The 17,490-nt window shown below is 39.4% G+C and overlaps 1 protein-coding gene across 2 annotated transcripts in view; it reads right to left on the bottom strand.

Moving 5' to 3' along the window:
* SPTBN1 (spectrin beta, non-erythrocytic 1) overlaps nt 1–17,490 on the bottom strand; it is a 191,675-nt gene that overhangs the window by 5,268 nt on the left and 168,917 nt on the right. The window contains exons 26-33 of one of the 2 annotated variants that reach the window (XM_044663335.1): nt 15,140–15,384; nt 12,938–13,076; nt 11,267–11,351; nt 9,782–9,978; nt 8,086–8,195; nt 7,246–7,309; nt 2,366–2,604; nt 1,064–1,237 (exon numbers count right to left, since the gene is read on the bottom strand). In XM_044663335.1, coding sequence (XP_044519270.1) covers nt 1,064–1,237; nt 2,366–2,604; nt 7,246–7,309; nt 8,086–8,195; nt 9,782–9,978; nt 11,267–11,351; nt 12,938–13,076; nt 15,140–15,384 — 1,253 coding nt within the window. Of the gene's footprint in view, nt 1–1,063; nt 1,238–2,365; nt 2,605–7,091; nt 7,310–8,085; nt 8,196–9,781; nt 9,979–11,266; nt 11,352–12,937; nt 13,077–15,139; nt 15,385–17,490 lie in introns of those variants that run through there. The other variant, XM_044663336.1, reaches the window with a different exon arrangement.

Below are 17,490 nucleotides of genomic sequence, written 5' to 3'. Positions count from 1 at the left end.
TGAGAAGCTGACTTTTTTTTTTAGATCCTAAAAGTAGGCCACAATATTTATTTCTATTAAATCTTGTTCAGGGCCTTGCACATGGTGAATACATACTGGATACTGGCTGAATCAGTTCAGGCCCATTCCTCTAGCCTGACAAGATCTTTTCAAATCTTGAACTATCTTTTCTAGTTTTGTATTATCTTTGAATTTTAAAGTAATTTTATGCCACCTTGACCAATGATTTTAAAAGAGAGGATTCCTTCTTTCCTCTCAGGATTTCAGCATTCTGATTAACTCGACATTCCTAGATGTGATTTTTCAACCAATTATTAATTCAGAGATGTAGTGGGGCTTACATTTCACCATGTAATCTGCAAGGCTACATCAGAGATTTTGCCAACAGTTAAGTTGAAACCTATACATACTATATCTGTCATTCCTCTATATGTCCAGCAAATAACCCTCTTAAAAAATAATACAAAGTTAGTTTGCCATGACTTGATTCTTCTAATAAAAGTGGCTCCTGTTAATCACTGTTCTGTTTTTTGAAAGTTTATAAACCATTTGCTGCTCCCTTAGATAATTTTTCCGAAGCTTGAACAGATTTGTGTATCAATGTCACAACTAAAAGGGACATCACTACTCCTTTTACAGCTGAAAACACTGGGGCTGAGGAATGTCAAGTGATTTGCCTAATGAAGGTGACATCAGTAAATCAGTGATAGCTGGGACTTGAATCTAGGTCTTTCCAATTCCTAGGCCAGGATACTGTCAACACAGTGGAAAGTGGTTTTGAAAAAGTGTGAAATATGAATATTCCATATTATGTTTTTGGGTCCCAGCTTATAAAATAAAACCAACTCTAACTACCTTCTACCACCCCACCCTTTGGGGATCAACAGAAGTACTAGGAAACCCCAAAACTAAGCCAAAATCAGGGCAGCCTAAAAATGTGTTGTTTTCCACTTTACTGAAGATGAAAAAAACTCACAAGAAGTCATTTACAGTTATTGTTTCAAAGGAATCAACTTTAAAACCAAAACCAAAACTCCATGAAAACATTTTGTATCTTGCTCACCGTAGCTTGAATACGTGTTTTTTCTTTTTGTAGTCAACTGCTACTTCACAGGATGCTTCTTTTAAACTCACAGGGATCTCACTGTGATAGGGAATACCAGAACTAGCAGCCTTTGAGTCTTTGTAGAAGCCCATCTCTTGGTTATTAATCACACAGTAGACATTATGCCACGACCTAAAGGATTAAAGAGAGGAACATCAATTTGTTATAATCATTTTCTTTTAGTAATGAGTCCAGAATTTGACCAAGGTAAAAATGGTTATCACAGAAGACTAAGGTTGTTACAAATCAGCTAGCTACCCAAGGAAGCCAGGGAGCACTGACAACATTAATATAGGAAAATTTTCATCCTATAATCAAACTACATTGGAAACCTGAGTTCTCTGCTACAGGGTACACTGATATGGTGTGAAAATTGTCAGAAGCCCAGGAAGCCCCTGCTATATTTTGGGAAAATGCTTTTGTCCCTACAAGACTTCCCCATGAATTATTATTTTTTCTTTTTTAAAACCCTTACCTTCTGTCTTGGAGTCAATACTATGTATTGACTCCAAGGCAGAAGAGTGGTAAGGGTAGGCAATGGGGGTGTCAAGTGTCAAGTGACTTGCCCAGGGTCACACAGCTGGGAAGTGTCTGAGGCCAGATTTGAACCTGGAACCTCTCGTCTCTAGGCCTGGCTCTCAATCCACTGAGCTACCCAGTTGCCCCCTTCCCCATGAATTCTTGAAACTCTATTGGGGCCTATAGTTAATGGGGAGTGAACAAGAAGCTGGTTGGCTAAGCAGGACAACCTTCAGAAATTTGTGGCAGAGTTAAGTGGAAGTTGAAATATGCCTCTCCTAACATGATTCTTTCCACTCACTTCACAAAGTGGTTGGGTATTATGGTAAATGACCATGAGACGTGGTAAGAATGACAATATTCTTTAAAAAATACATTTGGACACAGAAATATTAAACCTAATATTAAAAATTAAACCTAAATAAAAACCTAAATATTCTTTTCACATAAAACAGGTCACTGTAACCCGTTACATCAGCCAAAATCAATCCCTTTTAAGATAAAACATCTGTGGCTCAGTCCTATTTTCCTCCTATCACTCAGAAAAACATCACTGAATCAAGGACATTTTAATCTGCCCATCTCAAGTCTAAGATTGCTGAATTGGGTAGTGGGGACACCACTAAATGAGTGAGCATCCCACAACCACGCCCAGTTTCCAATCCAAGTGGAGAGACCACCAGACGTTCCTCACTGACCTAAGCAGCTATCAAAGTAGGCCTCCTGAGCCTCTGTCCTTACCTGCTCGAAGCCTTCTTATTGTGAGCCTCCCACTCGTGCTTCCGATTCAAGAAGCCTTCCATCTGAGCCGAGGGGGTCTCCTGGGTTTTGGCTGGTAAGGTGGCTGCCGTCTGTGCCTGGACAGAAGTCTTGGCTTTGCGATCTGAGGTTGGGGAGGGGATGGGGCTGGATTCTTTTGAACTCGTTCTCTGCTCTGTAGCTCCATTGACCATTTCGCTTGTTTCCACGGTTTCTGCCATCTAGGGATAGCGGAAAAGACCATTCAGCCAAGCTTGACCCATGCCCGGGATGACTTAAACGCTAACTGACTTTTGCACAATGTGGCTGTGTATAAGCTTCTGGGACAGACTGAGATAGTACAGTAAAACCCTTTCACATCCCACAAAGCCAACTAAACACCAAAGACATTGGAAGGTACAGAACTGATTAATACCCACCCATTTTATAGGGAAATGGAAGAAGCTAAATGTCAGTATGAGTTTTACTGCACTTTGCTCTTCTGATTAATCCATTTTCTCTAAGAGAACCCAATTCAATAACTCCATTTCTATTACTGGTTACTCGAAACAAAGGACAACAGGAACAGTCACGCTTATTATATATGAGAGATCGAGGATGTTATACAGCAGCCACCTTACAACCAGGAACACCAGCAGAAAGTGTTTAAGTTTGAGTGAAAGGCATTCACAAACATGTCAGCAAACAAGCCTATCAGAAATACACAGAAGCATTCCCCACCCCACGGAAGGAGAGAGACCTAGAATGTCTAGAAACGTTCCTCGGCCCGCCTCCCCAACCTTGGCCCTTCCCACAACACATCATCAACACATGCAGAAATTAGGATGACACCATGCAATTCATGTCCACCATCTCAGTTAGGTTTTGGATCTGAAAGCTCGGGGGAAAGAGAAGGGAAGAATAAGGCAAGTCAAACATCCATTTAAGCACGTCTGCCAGCACTGTATATTAAGTGGGCTGTATTTGTTGTTAAAGGTACTGGAAAAAGCCAACCACAGTCACTCAACACCACACAGCTATTTACCCCCAAACAAAGACAGAACCATGGCCTTCCCCATCACTTGCTTTGTCGATCGCGTGGCCTTGCTGCACTGACATCGAGATAGCCTAGAGAGCAGCCCAGTTTCCAGCGGCTCTGACTCATCACGCTGGAGACGTCTTCAGGAGCTGTTCCTCCACAAGCTCAATTAAATTGTAACCCTGACGGCTTTCAGCTTTGGAAATGCAGTATGGTCTCGGTTCCTTATCATTCTCAGCCTGTGTACCATTAACTGTGGACCAGTAACCGTAGCAGCTCCCTGGCTCGTATGACCAGGGGGTGGGATTAGCGAGTTACCAAAGCTGGGTGTTGCTAATGCTTTAGTGGATTACGAACATCCTGCACCCCTTCGTACGTAGACAAACACGGAGGTTGTAAATGGCACACTAAGGAAGACACCCGCGCCCTGCACTGCTGCCCGGAACCAGAATCATCCCCAGAGAAAGGGCAACGGCCTCGGCACAAAGAATGGCGACCCGGTCGCCCGGGATGGAGCGTGTCGGACCTAACGATTAGCTGCCAAAGACCGATCCTCTCACGCCTCATTGGAAGGATTGGAACTAGAAAGGGGGGGGGGGGGCGGTCAGGGGTGTCCATTTAGAACACTGGCTGGCTGAAATCCCAGCAAAGATGGAAGAATTGTAAATTTGACTCTATTTCAGGGTCCTGGATTTAGTCCAGGCTAGACTAAGTTTCCACAAAATTCCATTTCCTCAATTTTGCCAAACTAGACCAGGATTAAGATGGGAGTATACTAGTAAGAATCTTACACAAGATCCAAAAAAAGGAAAGCAGACTATAGAGTAAAGGGGTGTGGGTACACATGGTGGCTTATCCTGGCCCAAAATAAGCCTCAAACTGTAAACATGTGCTTACAAGCAACTAGGACATTTGTGAATGTTTGTTTTGTCTATTCTACATCTCTCTTTTTAAAATGGTGGCTAAAGCAAAAAAAAATTAAAAATATCTGAGACCAAAAAAAAAGTTTTAAAACAATAGCCACTCAAGTACTGAATTTCAAGTGACTTCAATTTAATAAATTTGTGGCCTATGAAACTGCACAAATTACAATTTATGGTGAAGAATATAATGAGTTTAAGGCTGGTGTAGTAAGAACCTGGAGAAACACATGGTTAGTATGTGTAAAAAAAAAAAAAAGTTTAAAAAAATTTCCTGCTGCAGGTTTTAAGTGGGGATTGCTAGCTGTACCATAATATTGACCTGATTTGAAATACTGACTTAATTATTCTAATAATGATCTTAATGGACAAAAGTTTTGTGAATAAGGCTAAAATGCACAATATGTGGGAGGCAAACTTCTAGTTGCTAAGAATATGAAAACCTTTTCTGAGGAGATTTCTGCAGCAAAAATTTTTCTTTTGAGATATTAGAGGGAAAGAGAAAACCCCAACACCAGTATGCACAAGGATAAATTAATATGTATGCAAATGAATGATCCAGGAAAACAGGAAGGGAAAAAAGGAGCAAAATGAATTTTAATGAAAATGTGCTTTAAGCATGCCAACAGACAACACGCCACTGAAGACAAACATTAAAAGCAAAAATCATAGCGTTATGATAAAACAATGGACACATGAATACATTTTCCCTTATTGCTTCTCTTAGCAATTAGTTGAGAGTGTTTAAGTGGCTGGGTGTATCTGAGGTATTTAAATCACGACTGTGAACATGACTACAACATAGGTTGACAACTAGTAACATGACAAGAAACACCCCACTGATTTTCAAAGTGCATGAAGCAACATTGTTTTCAAGTTCATTAACTTGAGTCTCTGTACCATAAATCAAAGAATAAAATGGCTTATCTTCAAATACAAGTCAATTGCTGCAATTTTTTTTCTCCTGGCAAGATACAAATTTAAAGTATATATATATAAAAAGATTTGAGTGCTCCTTCTTTGTGGATTTTTTTTTGTTCTGAATATAAAAAGCAGAAAAACTGGATATTTAATTCCAATATATAAATTTTAACATATATATGGAAATATCATATATATACACACACATACATATAATATCATCGACATGCATATTATGGTTCAGAGCCAGAAAAGACATCAAGGCTCTCTATTTTTCTAAATCTGAAGCAAAAAGCTTAATATTGATAGTAATGTGTTTTAAGGCAAAGAGACCCAACAATGGTGCACGCTGCCCCCAGAACATATGGAACTATGTATATATCTATAGGCCCATTTACAGTCACCGGTAAATAGATATGTACATAGAGAGACACAGAAAAACAAACAAGATGCTATATGACGTTATCCTGACAAAAGAAAAAAAAAACATGCATCATGAAATGAAAAGACAAATCAGACTTTAACAACAACTTGCAGCGATCATCTATCAACTCATGTTTCTGATCCCACTAACATCTCTAACCCTGCAAATTAGTATGTTTCTCACAGCATGAGATGAGTGATTACAGAAAAATCTCTTTTAATAACCTGCTTTTTCCTCCTAAGGAACAAGATTCTGGTATGTTTTTTTCTCATAACTTGTGGTCTAAGAAATGCCATTCTAAACTGCTCTCTGGAGAGGAAATAGCTAAATGGTGACAAGAATATGGACATGAAATAAAGCATAAAGATATGAAAAACTGTCAAGTTTGTTACACAGGATATACAGGAAAAGTTCTTAGAAATATGCTAATGGTCTAGGAGAAGAACAAGCTTACTTCTAAACTAAGCTTTTAAATGATCCCTTAATTTTAGGCCAATCAAGTTTAAGGTTCAAGTCACTGGAAAGAACTAACATGGCTTTGATTCCATCTGTTTGGGAATTTAAATACAGTGATGCCCCAAAGTTATTACCTGAAGAAGGAGGCCTGAAAACCAAGACAGGCATCCAAGATAAATAGAAGGCAAAAGTCTCTGAGTCACCAAGGGCTGCTCTCAGAGCATCCCCGAGGATGAGAGCTTACTCTGGGGAGGCAGCAGCACTCAGCATGCACTGCATCATTTGCTGCATGAAGAAGCTGGATTTCTGAATCCAGAACTTAGCAGACTAAATGAGAAAAACATTGCTCTCTTTTTAAAAAGGAAAGAAAAAAAAAAGGCTTCATCTATATTCTGGAATTGACCTGAGGGTGGAGAATGGCAGTAGAGTAATCTCAAACAGAACTTCTGTCTACAACTTAAAAATAAAATCATTTTTTGATCACATCCAACTTTTTTTGTTTATTTTCATCTTTATCCTTCCTGGAATGTTACATAACTAAGTTTTAGTTTTTTTCATTTTAGTAGCCAAAATCCCCTTCCCATATACAGTTATCTACTAGTTATCACTACATTCTTCTGCATCTAATACCTTCAGCCTGGTTAATAGCTTATTTATAATGTGGCCCATGTATATAGCACAGTATTGCAACCTGTTAGTATAACTGGATGCGTCATACCTGTCAGATTCTAGTTTTCTTCTCCATTATGATGTAATTTCATTAAATTTCAATTACTCATGTAAGGGATGTTTTAGCTGTAAAAATCTTAATAAAATAAAAAGCTTACAATAAATAACATAAAATAAATGTCTCTTTAAGGCAACTGAGCATCCACCAGTTAAAAGACTCAAATAAACATGGATTAAATGAAAACATATATATAAAACCAAGGTTATTAATTAAATAAAATTCAACAATGTGGATGAAATGGAAGCAAAAAGATCAAACCAAGAGTATTTGGAAAAGAGTGGAATTCTTTACAAAAGGTTCTGAGTTTCACAGTCCAGACCAGGGTTGGTCACTGGCTGTCCTTCTGCTATTAAAGTTTTTGTAGTTTTGGTAGGTTTGAGAGCGGTAACTAACCCGTGGAGATCCCTGTTCAGCAGGCAAACCATTTTGGGAAACTTGTTCTCCTTTTGAAGCATCCCTATTGAATGAAAGAAAAGAAGATATGGATTTAAAATATGGAAAAGTGACAGAAGAAAGAGAAGAGGGGAAAAGAAAGGAAAAAGGAAAATAATTTTTAACTTTCCATTTCTTTACTTTTAAAAAACAGAGGATGCATTTAGAAATAACAAAATCTTCTAAATACATAGAACCAATAAGGATTCAGAGATAGGAGAGACCCTTAGAAATCATCCAATCTCAATATCAAACATAGATTTAGAGCTCTAAGTGACTTTGGAGGCTACCTAAATCCAATCCCTGAATTTCTGCAAAAAAGCTAAGTGATTTATCCAAGGTTATATGGGGGTGATTGAAGCAGAAGCAGACCCCAGGTTGATCTTTCCACTCTGCCATGCTGACTATCTCCTCCTTACACTTAAGATTTTCATATTAACAGACTTTACATTGTACTTTAAAATGGTCATGAGTGGAGGACAAAAGCATATAATCCCTGAGACTGCTACTAAATGGCTACCCTGGGTAGCACTTCACTGGCTTGCTCCATCTGTATAAAAGGGCACATGAACTCCCTCACTGGGAACCAGTAGAAGTTGGACGACAGTTCTTATCACATCATTATCCCATTCCAACTGGGAGGCAAACTGTTATACAAAACCACCCAGTTTAAACCAAGTTTCTCTTAAGACTTAAGAACATGCTCCATGCCTAAGGCAGGGCTGGCCCAGCCTGATTTATTTTCTCTAAAAGAAGTTTTTAAAAGTAGTCTTTTATCAATGGAAGTAGTTCCATGCTTACCATTGCTGTGAATCTGTTTCTTCTGAAACTTTCGTCCTCGGCTCTGGAGACGGAGGTTGCCGCTTCCTCTCCTCTTCCTCTTGCTGTCTACGCACTTCCAGTAACTCCAACTAAAGAGCAAATGCAATTAATAATAATAATAAAAACCCACTAATATTATCCACAAAAATGAACAATTCTTAAATATTCTGGGATCTTATATTTCTTAAAAACAAAACAAAACAAAACCCAGCTCGGCAACCCTAGCATGTCCTGATATTCTAGTTCCCACTTGCCCTTTTTTCTCAAATAATAAGGTAAAACCTAGGCGAACAGTAGCTTTCCAATTCCACCACCCACAATGACATTTAATTTCATAGGTACTAAAACCAGAGAAAACAGAGTTCTGAAGGAAAAACTGGCCTACTCATGAACTGGCCAGATTTCACATGAACTTTTTGTGTCCTCTGATTCTTTGATTTACTTGTTCCTGGGGGAAAAAAAGCAGATGCTTAAATCTGCTTCAGTACAAAGTTTCTTAATAGTGTCAAAGTGTCAAATGGCCACTTGCTTATTTTGTAAAACCTCAGACAATGTAGTATAGTGTTTTCATGTTGTGGTATAAGATTTAAGTTTAACCCAAACAATGCATTTAAAACCAAAAACCAAACTATCTTTCTGAAGCAGCCTAACCCCAAAGTAACCCACTGTGTGAGCCACAGGCATATACCAAAAGAAAAGCTCTTTCTTTTTCTTTTTTTCAATCTCAGGAGGATTGTGAGGATAACAGAATGAGAAGGCATTTCCATGCATGCATGCATGGAATCCATGCATGCATGCTTTTGGACTGATGCTCAACAGGGATCAAGAAAGGGAAGAGCGATTAATTAAGCCCCAGTTCTAGACACCCTGTGAGGTGTTTATTACAGAAGTTCCTAGGATCATCTAGTCTCATTGTCATAGCTGAGGAAATGAAGGTTCAATAGAGGTGGCCAATGGAGACATGGGATTTGAACTCAGGTTCTCAAACTCCAAATCCAGGGCTAGTTTAGCTCCACCAACAATATGTGCAAAACTCAAATACAACAAACACAGATAATGCTAACTCGTGATTTTCTGAGACTGTATGTGGGCTACAGGGACTCATTTCTTTTCCAGTCTGACATCATGCTACCATTACAGATGCCAGTTTCTAAGCCATCACATGGCCTTAAGAAAACAAATCTGAGATACACCTTGGCTTGTGTGAAGGGGAAGAGGCCGAAGCTGTCCAGATTACTCCTCTGGATGGACCTGGCCCATTCAGAGTATGGAAAAAAAGGTAAAAGAAAAAAAAAAAAAACGAACTACCTGACTGATCTCTTTTTTTAAAACTTTATTCAAAGAAAAGAAACCAAAACCACCTGAGCTCCCTAGCTAAAATTGAATAGAGCCGCCCCCCAAGCCCCTCCCATGCACAGGATTGGTCCTTAAATATACTAATCCCGGGGACCGAAAGTAGGGGGCGTGGCCTCTTCCCTGCATGGGATTGGTCCAATTCCCAATCCCATACCAGGAAGTAGAGGGGAGGGACACCCTGGGGCATGCTGGGAGAAGTAGTTCCCCAGCATGCACAATCTTTTAAAACCCACAAGAGTGAAGAAGAGACACCCAAGAGGAGCCGGCCTGAGTGGAAACCAAAGCAACACCTCTTGTGTTGCGCAGCTGGACCACTTACTGTTGTCAGCCTTTCCAAAGCAGAGAATCTCTCATCCCAAGTCGCTGCTGACTTTTCAAATGCCTCGTGGCGTTTGATGAGTTTCTCCACTTCGTCCACGCTCTGGCCTATCTCCCGACTGGAAAGGTATGGTTCCTGTCCCAGCAGCCAGGCCTCAGCCACACTGGCGTCCCTTGAGAACTGATGTACCTCCAAAACTGAGCAACATCACAGGAGTTAGAGCCAAGGAGTTGCAGATGCCATAAAGGCAGTGTCTTTTATCTCCTGTATATGGACAACCATTTCCCAATCCCTTCTCTGTACAAGGTCAGCTGCATGAGGGTGGAAACTATTTAAAGATGTGTAAGTACTAGGTATCCAGCAGAGAATAATCAGTATTTAGAGGGTATGTTATGCTAATTTTACCCAGGCCAATGATGCTAAATGACATATTTTTTATTTTATTCAGGTTTGTGCAACCCAATTTTCATTTGCCTGGAGCTTCTTAGTGAACAAAATGGAGATGCAATATTAGCCTGTCTGCCAAGCATTCATCTCTGTGGAGACTTCATATGCTAAAACAGGGTTAGAACATAAAAGATTAATAATGGAGAAGGAGAATTCTCAGAAATTAAGAATCGACTTTAACCAAAAAGCACAGTCGACAGCAGCCTGAAGGATTCATGGAGGCTGGGCTTCACAGAGTAGGTTGAATTGTCAAGACATTTTCTAATATTAGGCCTTAATAATAATGTGACTTTTAACAGAAGTATTTTTTTCTACTAAAAATGATGCAAATCACCATTTTTCCTACTTTTAGTTCTAACTAAATCAACTGATGACAAGTTATTCCTCTGGATTGCTCCTGACCACTAAATTGCTGATGCTATCAAGATTATACAAACAGTACAGAGTAAGACTCTCAGAGGTCAGAGAAGTTAGAACTGGATCACTTAGTCTCTTTAGGTCAGGAAAGAAGATGCTCAGCTGCAAGGTTGGGTTGTGAACACAGATCCTCTGATGCCAAACCCAGGGTTCTTTCTACTCTGTTGCACCTCTTTGTCTAATTCTCATCTGCCTTGAGGTAGGGTCTTGTAGTATCAATACATCAAGATGCAAATCAGCAAGCATTAGGAAAGTGTTAAAGGAGGAAAGTCCTCCAAAAGGTACTTTTACAGAGGGTGAAGGAAGAAAGGAAACTAGGATTCTCCCCCTCCTCCCATATAAACTTTCATAGCCTTTTTCTGAATTTATGCCATTTAGGTCAAGGTAATCAGCAAGGTGGAGAACTGGGCTGAATATGCCGAAAGGTACAAGTATAAAATTCATCATTCATACCCTAAGTAACATAAGACATTAGACTATTACTCAGCACTTTAGAAATTATATTTTCAGAGACAAAAAAAGGAATTTGAAGGAAAAAAAAACACAAAAAGATTATACTCATATAAAAAGACATGTAGAAAAATGCTCTTTACTTAAAAAGCAGAGAAAATAAATCCTTACTCAGTCTTAACCATTCCCATCGGTCTTCCCACTTGTCAATCATTTCTTTTCTCTTTTCAGTCAACTGCAATAACTTTTCTTTGATCTGTATGAAAAAAAAAATCCCCATAACAACCTTGTTAACGAGGCAGCCCATGACTTTATCTGCCACTATGTTGTTACCCTTCTCATTAAGGATTAAAAAATAAACAAGTTAAATTAGAAGATTACAAGGTATTAGGTGTAGCAAGAAAAGGAACCACCTTAGTTGTATTAGTAGCACTGAAAATATTGACTTATCTTCTTTTAGCCACCAACCAGCCTTTTCTGCAAAACCAACAGACGCTTAGGAGGAAAGAGAGGACCATGGGACAACAGAATATAAGTAGAAAGCTTTAGGATGCTAATGCTCTAGAAAAGGCAGATACTGAAATCTTATTTAAAAAAACATAATTAAGTTAATATCATAGCAAGGATTCATTGACAGTCTTATAATACATTAAGAAAAGGGATTCACTTTGGGGAGCCGGAAAGTTGTGGGGAGGGAGAATAACTGAATGAGAAGGCACTTGGTTGTACAAAGTACACTTGGATATACAAAGTACTCACTGGGGATACAGATTAGAAAAGTCCTTGCTCTCAAGGAATTAAAAATCTAATGGGGAAGGCAATAAATATGAGGTTATAGCTGTAAGACTGAAGGAAAGGTTCCATGATCCTTAGGGTACTGTCCATCTTTTTAAAGTCATTTCCACTGATAATAACCTATCAGTTCCTGATGCTGAAACCATTTGACAACACTAAGGCCTTTGATGGCAAGAACATTATTCTTGTCTGGGTCTTTAGTAGTTTTGGCTACAGCACCCATGGAAGCAGGTGCCAGGCTTCATCTCTATAGGAATTAATTCCCAGGATGGTAGCAGCAAGGGTAGAATTGGAAAAAGTTTTGAGGGCAGCAGCCACACTCAAAGCTTGTCATTGCCAGGTAGTTAGCAGTGGGTGCTGCTGGTGGTAAGGAAGGTGAGACCCTATTCCATAGTGACTGCTTCCCTCAGTGATAACAGTGGAGTCTGGGCTGGTTGCAGATCTGGAGGGTCACTTATTTCTAAGGATCAAGGTTCGAATCCTGGCTATAGCTATCCAGGTCAGGCAAGATGGTGGTGGTTTAATTCACCTGGTACAATTTGCCTCCTGTCTTTCCTTCAGGATGTCTTGATGCTTCAGCCAGGATGCTTTACCTACCTCATAGGCATAGCAGGGAAGTCAGATGGTACCAAAATCTGTCCTTCCCAATTTTGCCCAGAGGTCTAGCACTCGATCTTTAAATTCTAGGATTAGAAATTTAGATTTGGAAGAGACCTTAGAAATGGAATTTAATATCCTCATTTTACCTGTGAAGAAATTGAGGGCCAGAGAAATTAAGTAACTTGTTATGGTCACAAAGCTCTGTTAACCTATGAACAAGTCCTCAGACTCCAAATTCAGGGCTCTTCCCATTACAATATACTTTATGCTCAATATATATAGAGTAGGGACAATATGCCTTTTAATGCCTATGAAGAAATCAAGTAACTAAGTTCTATTTTCAGCTACAGTGATGGTGGGGATCAACCAGCTGTAATGTTTCTTCCAAGATCCATCCTGCCTCGCATTTCTCTAGGGCCAGAATGATTGTACAAATATTAATCATACCTCCTCTGATGCATAGTGTTTCCTTGCCAATAGAGATTTCCCAAGCTCAATGCAGGTAGTGAAGCTGTCATTGCGGGCATCAATTTCTGCTTTGATACCCTGATGATTATTCATTAATAATTCAACAGATGACACATCCCTAAAATGTCAAATAATAAATGCATTAGTTCATACTTAAAAGTTAACAAGTAGATACATTTTAAAAGGGTAATCCATTTTTAAAGGGAAAATTTCCATTGAATAATTAGCTTTATTTATTGTCTAAACACACTGGCCCATATGTGGTGCCTGTCTCCTCTCTAGCCTTTGTTTGTACTGGCTATCTCCCCATGGCTGCCATGTTCTTCCTCTCCAACTCTTAGAGTTTCAGGCTTCTTTCAAGATAGCTCAAACACCATCTTTTGGTGGAAGCTTTTCCCTTTATGGTTGTGGTTGCTGTTCAGTCATGCCTGACTCTTTGTGGCCCAGTGGACTATAGCATGCAAAGCCCTTGTGTCCTCCACTATCTCCCCAAGCCTGTCCAAACTCCTGCTCATTGCTTCCATGACACCATTGATCCATCTCATCCTTCTGCCATTCCCAGGATCAATCTTTTCCAATGAGTCTTCTCATTATGTGGCCAAAGTATTTAAGCTTCACCTTTAGTACTTAGCCTTCAAATGGAATAGCCAGTTCATTTATTTAAGTATTGATTTGATCTTTTTGCTGTCCAAAGAACTCTCAAAAGTCTTCTCCCTCTAAGGGTACCTTGTATCTATTTTATATGTCTCTTCTATACCTCTATATGAGTATATGCTATCTCTCTATGAGAAGGTCAGCTCTCTGAGAGCAAGGATAGTTTCTGCCTTGGTTTTTGTATCCCCAGGACCTAGACATAATAAGAGATCAATGAATACCTGTTGACCAATAGTCTTAAAGACAGAAAATGTGAAATCAGGACCACCTATACAAGTCAATCCAGATCATTTTGACCCATGTTTCTCAGTCCAAACTATACTGTAATCAGTCAATAAACATTTGTGAACAAGTAAAAACATTTCAGACTGCTTCCACTCCAGACCCAAGTAGTTGGAAAGCTCTGCTTTAGATCATGTAGGTATTCATTTTTAGCTGTTATCTGGATTGTGTCAAGAGCTAGTTGATGGTTATGAATTGCCCCTTCACTGAGTTTGAGAATTATAATTTTAAAATGCTCTTCCTTAGAAAACATTTGGGAGTATCTATTTTTAATTTTCTCACAGTCATAAAACCACTTAAATCAGGGCTAGAGGTGAAGAGGAAGGTGCAAGTTGATATGGCTTCCCTGCCCTCCCTACGGCAATCCATGAAGATGGACTGGTATATTCTGACCTCTTGCTCGAGGGCCCTGCCCCCTGTCAATAAGAATATTTTCCAAGTGACACAACTAAAAATAATCCCTTATTTTTACACCATTTTCTTGTCTCTATCTTCAGTGGTGTCCAGGAAGAGCCAAAGGTAATGATAGATCATTGTGGAGTGAATGGTGGTGGTAATAAAAGCTTCCTCTCATTTAACTGAACAACCTTTGCTCAAATGTTAAATGACAGTCCAACGGGTACAATAAAGGCAGATGTTATTAGAGATACTTTACAGTCAAGCAGGCAAACAAAAGTACGACTGGTTGGTGCCAGAGAGAGGGCATGGGAAGAGAGACTTAATATACAATCTCGGTGTAGAATAGATTAAGAGCACCACTGCTCCTGTGATTTATTCAACATCGAATCCCTTCCAATATCCTGCCCACTCCCATTCTAGCCACCAGCACCTTGCCTGGCAGGAAGGAGTGCAGACAGACAAGAGTGATGAGGTAGGTGGGCATGGGAGCACTTCCAAGGAAAGGAAGGGACAGGGAGGTAAGAGGGAACTGAGAAATCTGGGGCACTATTTGGCAACTGTTAAATCACCTTCCCTACCAAGGGCCATGTGATGCATGGAGAGCAGTTCTTCCTTCTCAAGAACACATGGGTACTGAAGAGGCCCTCATAGGAAAACAGTGATATCTACAGTCTCAAAGCCGGATTAATGACTACACAATGGCATAGTCCTCTTTTGAGCAATTAACTTCATACGGGAATTGAGAGCTGCAATTAGCTTGGCTCAGAACCTCCCTCCCTGCTCCTTACTGATAAGGGAACTGGGGGAGGCCAGATGAGATCAGCCCAAACTCCATTACATAATTACCTTGGCTTCTCCTGGGCTTCAATTTGCCGGATGACATCTTCCATCCAAAGCATGAGGTCACGCACCATGCTGAAGAAGCGGAACTTGTCTCCTGTATCAACCAGCCTCACCCTGCGTCCCTCACAAGCATCCAAGAGAGCTTTCCAGGCTTCCAGGACCTCGTTTTCCCTCTTTTGAATGTCATCGGCCTTGTCCCCAGCATAGGCTGCCTGAAGGCGGGCTGCATCCTCTTGGAGCTGCCTTACCTAGAATTTTGCAAAGAAAAATCAAGATTTTCATTCAGAACTCAGGTCAGCACAGAGCTTTTCTCCTCAATTCATTAAACATTGAAGTGGACAGAGTGAAAGTACATAGTCTTGTGCACAAAGAAGGATGTCAGAACTCTAAATGGTTCCTTTGCTTGAGGAATTTGCCATTTAGTTACACTCAGAATTAAAAGGGGGGCCTCTAAGTGCTCTGATTGAAAGAAGGGGAAAGACTTTTTGGATGAGCTATGAAATAAAATTACAAAATTTATCTTGACATTATTTTAAAAATCAGATAAAGGAGATAATGGAGAGGAGTTCTAGAGTTAGGCATGCAACAAGGCTCATTTAGCATATAATATAAATAATGAGTTGATCAATCTGTTTTTTATACAGTTTAACAATGGAAACAGAAGGTATGTTTGAAAAGATATGGATGGGGCCACATTGTAGGCAGCACTCTTGAACATTAAGCTAAGGAGTTTGGACCTTATCAACTAAGTAGTGAGGAATAGCTGAAAATTTTTGAGTAAGATAGTGATAAGATGAAATGAACACTGTTTCTGGTTTTTTTAATCTGGCAACTGGCTTGGAGGCAGAAAAAATAAGGAGAAGGAAAATAATGAGATTTTTTTTTTTTTGAGTAAGATGAAAGTAAAAAATGGAATGGATAGGACAAATGGGAGAAAGGACATGAAGAAACAGCAAGATGAGTGACTGTGGTGAAGATATCAGGGTGTCTTATAATCTTTGCTAAATTTATGACAAAGATTTCTTATTTTATAGGACAGCTATATTACTGAAAATTTGTCTACTGTAATTAATATGGTAAAGATTTCACTGAGCATGGTCTGTAAGTTGATTATAATTCTTTTCAGGGATACGCATCAGATATACCTGAACCACAGAAGAAATACAGGAACAAATCTCTTATAGGGCAAATATGTTCTTGCAAAATTTTGTAGATTTCCATAATCCCTGCATTTCTACAGAAAACTCTTGCAATATTAGCTACCTGTCTCACCATAGTGCAGTATGAGAGAATCCATTCAAACAAAGCTTTAGTCAACTCACTTTGCACCTTCACTATGACAAAGAGAAAGAGAATCAGATCAGCAAAGCAATGAGATGTAGATGGCTTAGGAGTGGATTGGGGGAAGTGGACAGAGCCATTTTCCACTTCTAATTCACGACAGAGATTTAGTATTTTCTTCCCCCCCAACCCCCGCTGTTAAGCTCTGAGTGCTTTGAAGGCAGAGTCTCTGTTATTGAATATCTAATGCATAATGCTTGTACAATGGAATATGACTTGAGGGGAGGGGAGAAGACTTTTCTGTTAATTAGTTGTTGTTTAATATTCCAGGCTAGCATCCTGAAAGCTCTTCTTTGATTAAAAACCAAGAAGTTTCTATGATTTCCAAGGTAAGTTTTACAAAAGGGCAAAAATAAAGAATCCTTCAGGAGGATCTGAGGCTGTCTTAATCTTAAGGCAGACTGAATCTACCCATTTTTCTTGGAGCCTTTCCAAACTCATTTTAGAGAACATTTATTAAGTGTCAATTACGTGCTTGGTACTATGGGGCTACAAAGAAGATTTGGACATTGTTCCTATTCTCAAAAAGAGGGAGAAAAGACACAAACACAAGAGTGTAGTACAAGGTAAAGGGGATGGGGTATATATTACAGGAGAACTAGGGGAAGGAACATTGGAGGGACACATACCCAAGCAGGGCTCACCTCAAAGTATGTTCCCTCAGTCTTACTATGTAGTCATTCCCTGAACCTTCCTGGATAAGGTACAGGTTATTTTATTTAAGTGATATTTCCCTTAGTGTCTCTCCCTCCATCCAGAAGGCAATATTTTTGGCAAAGATAATGTGATACGGACAGCTTCACAAAAAAGGAATGCCACTCCCAAAAAAGGAGACGTGATAGAGGCTTGATTAGCCCTTCAAAAAATGGACAAAATCTCAATGAATCAATATCAATATCACAAAAAACAAAAAACAAAAACAAAATCAGCCATCTTTCTTAGGACAAGGAGGTCTTAGAGGACAGATTTTTCCAAATGGAGGATGTAAAACAAAATATGTATGTTAGAAGCAA

The sequence above is a fragment of the Gracilinanus agilis genome, chromosome 2 (assembly GCF_016433145.1).
Source record: "Gracilinanus agilis isolate LMUSP501 chromosome 2, AgileGrace, whole genome shotgun sequence".
In the NCBI taxonomy this organism is placed as follows: Eukaryota; Metazoa; Chordata; class Mammalia; order Didelphimorphia; family Didelphidae; genus Gracilinanus; species Gracilinanus agilis.
Note: the sequence above shows the minus strand (reverse complement) of the source record. Positions and strands in the feature narration are given on the sequence as shown.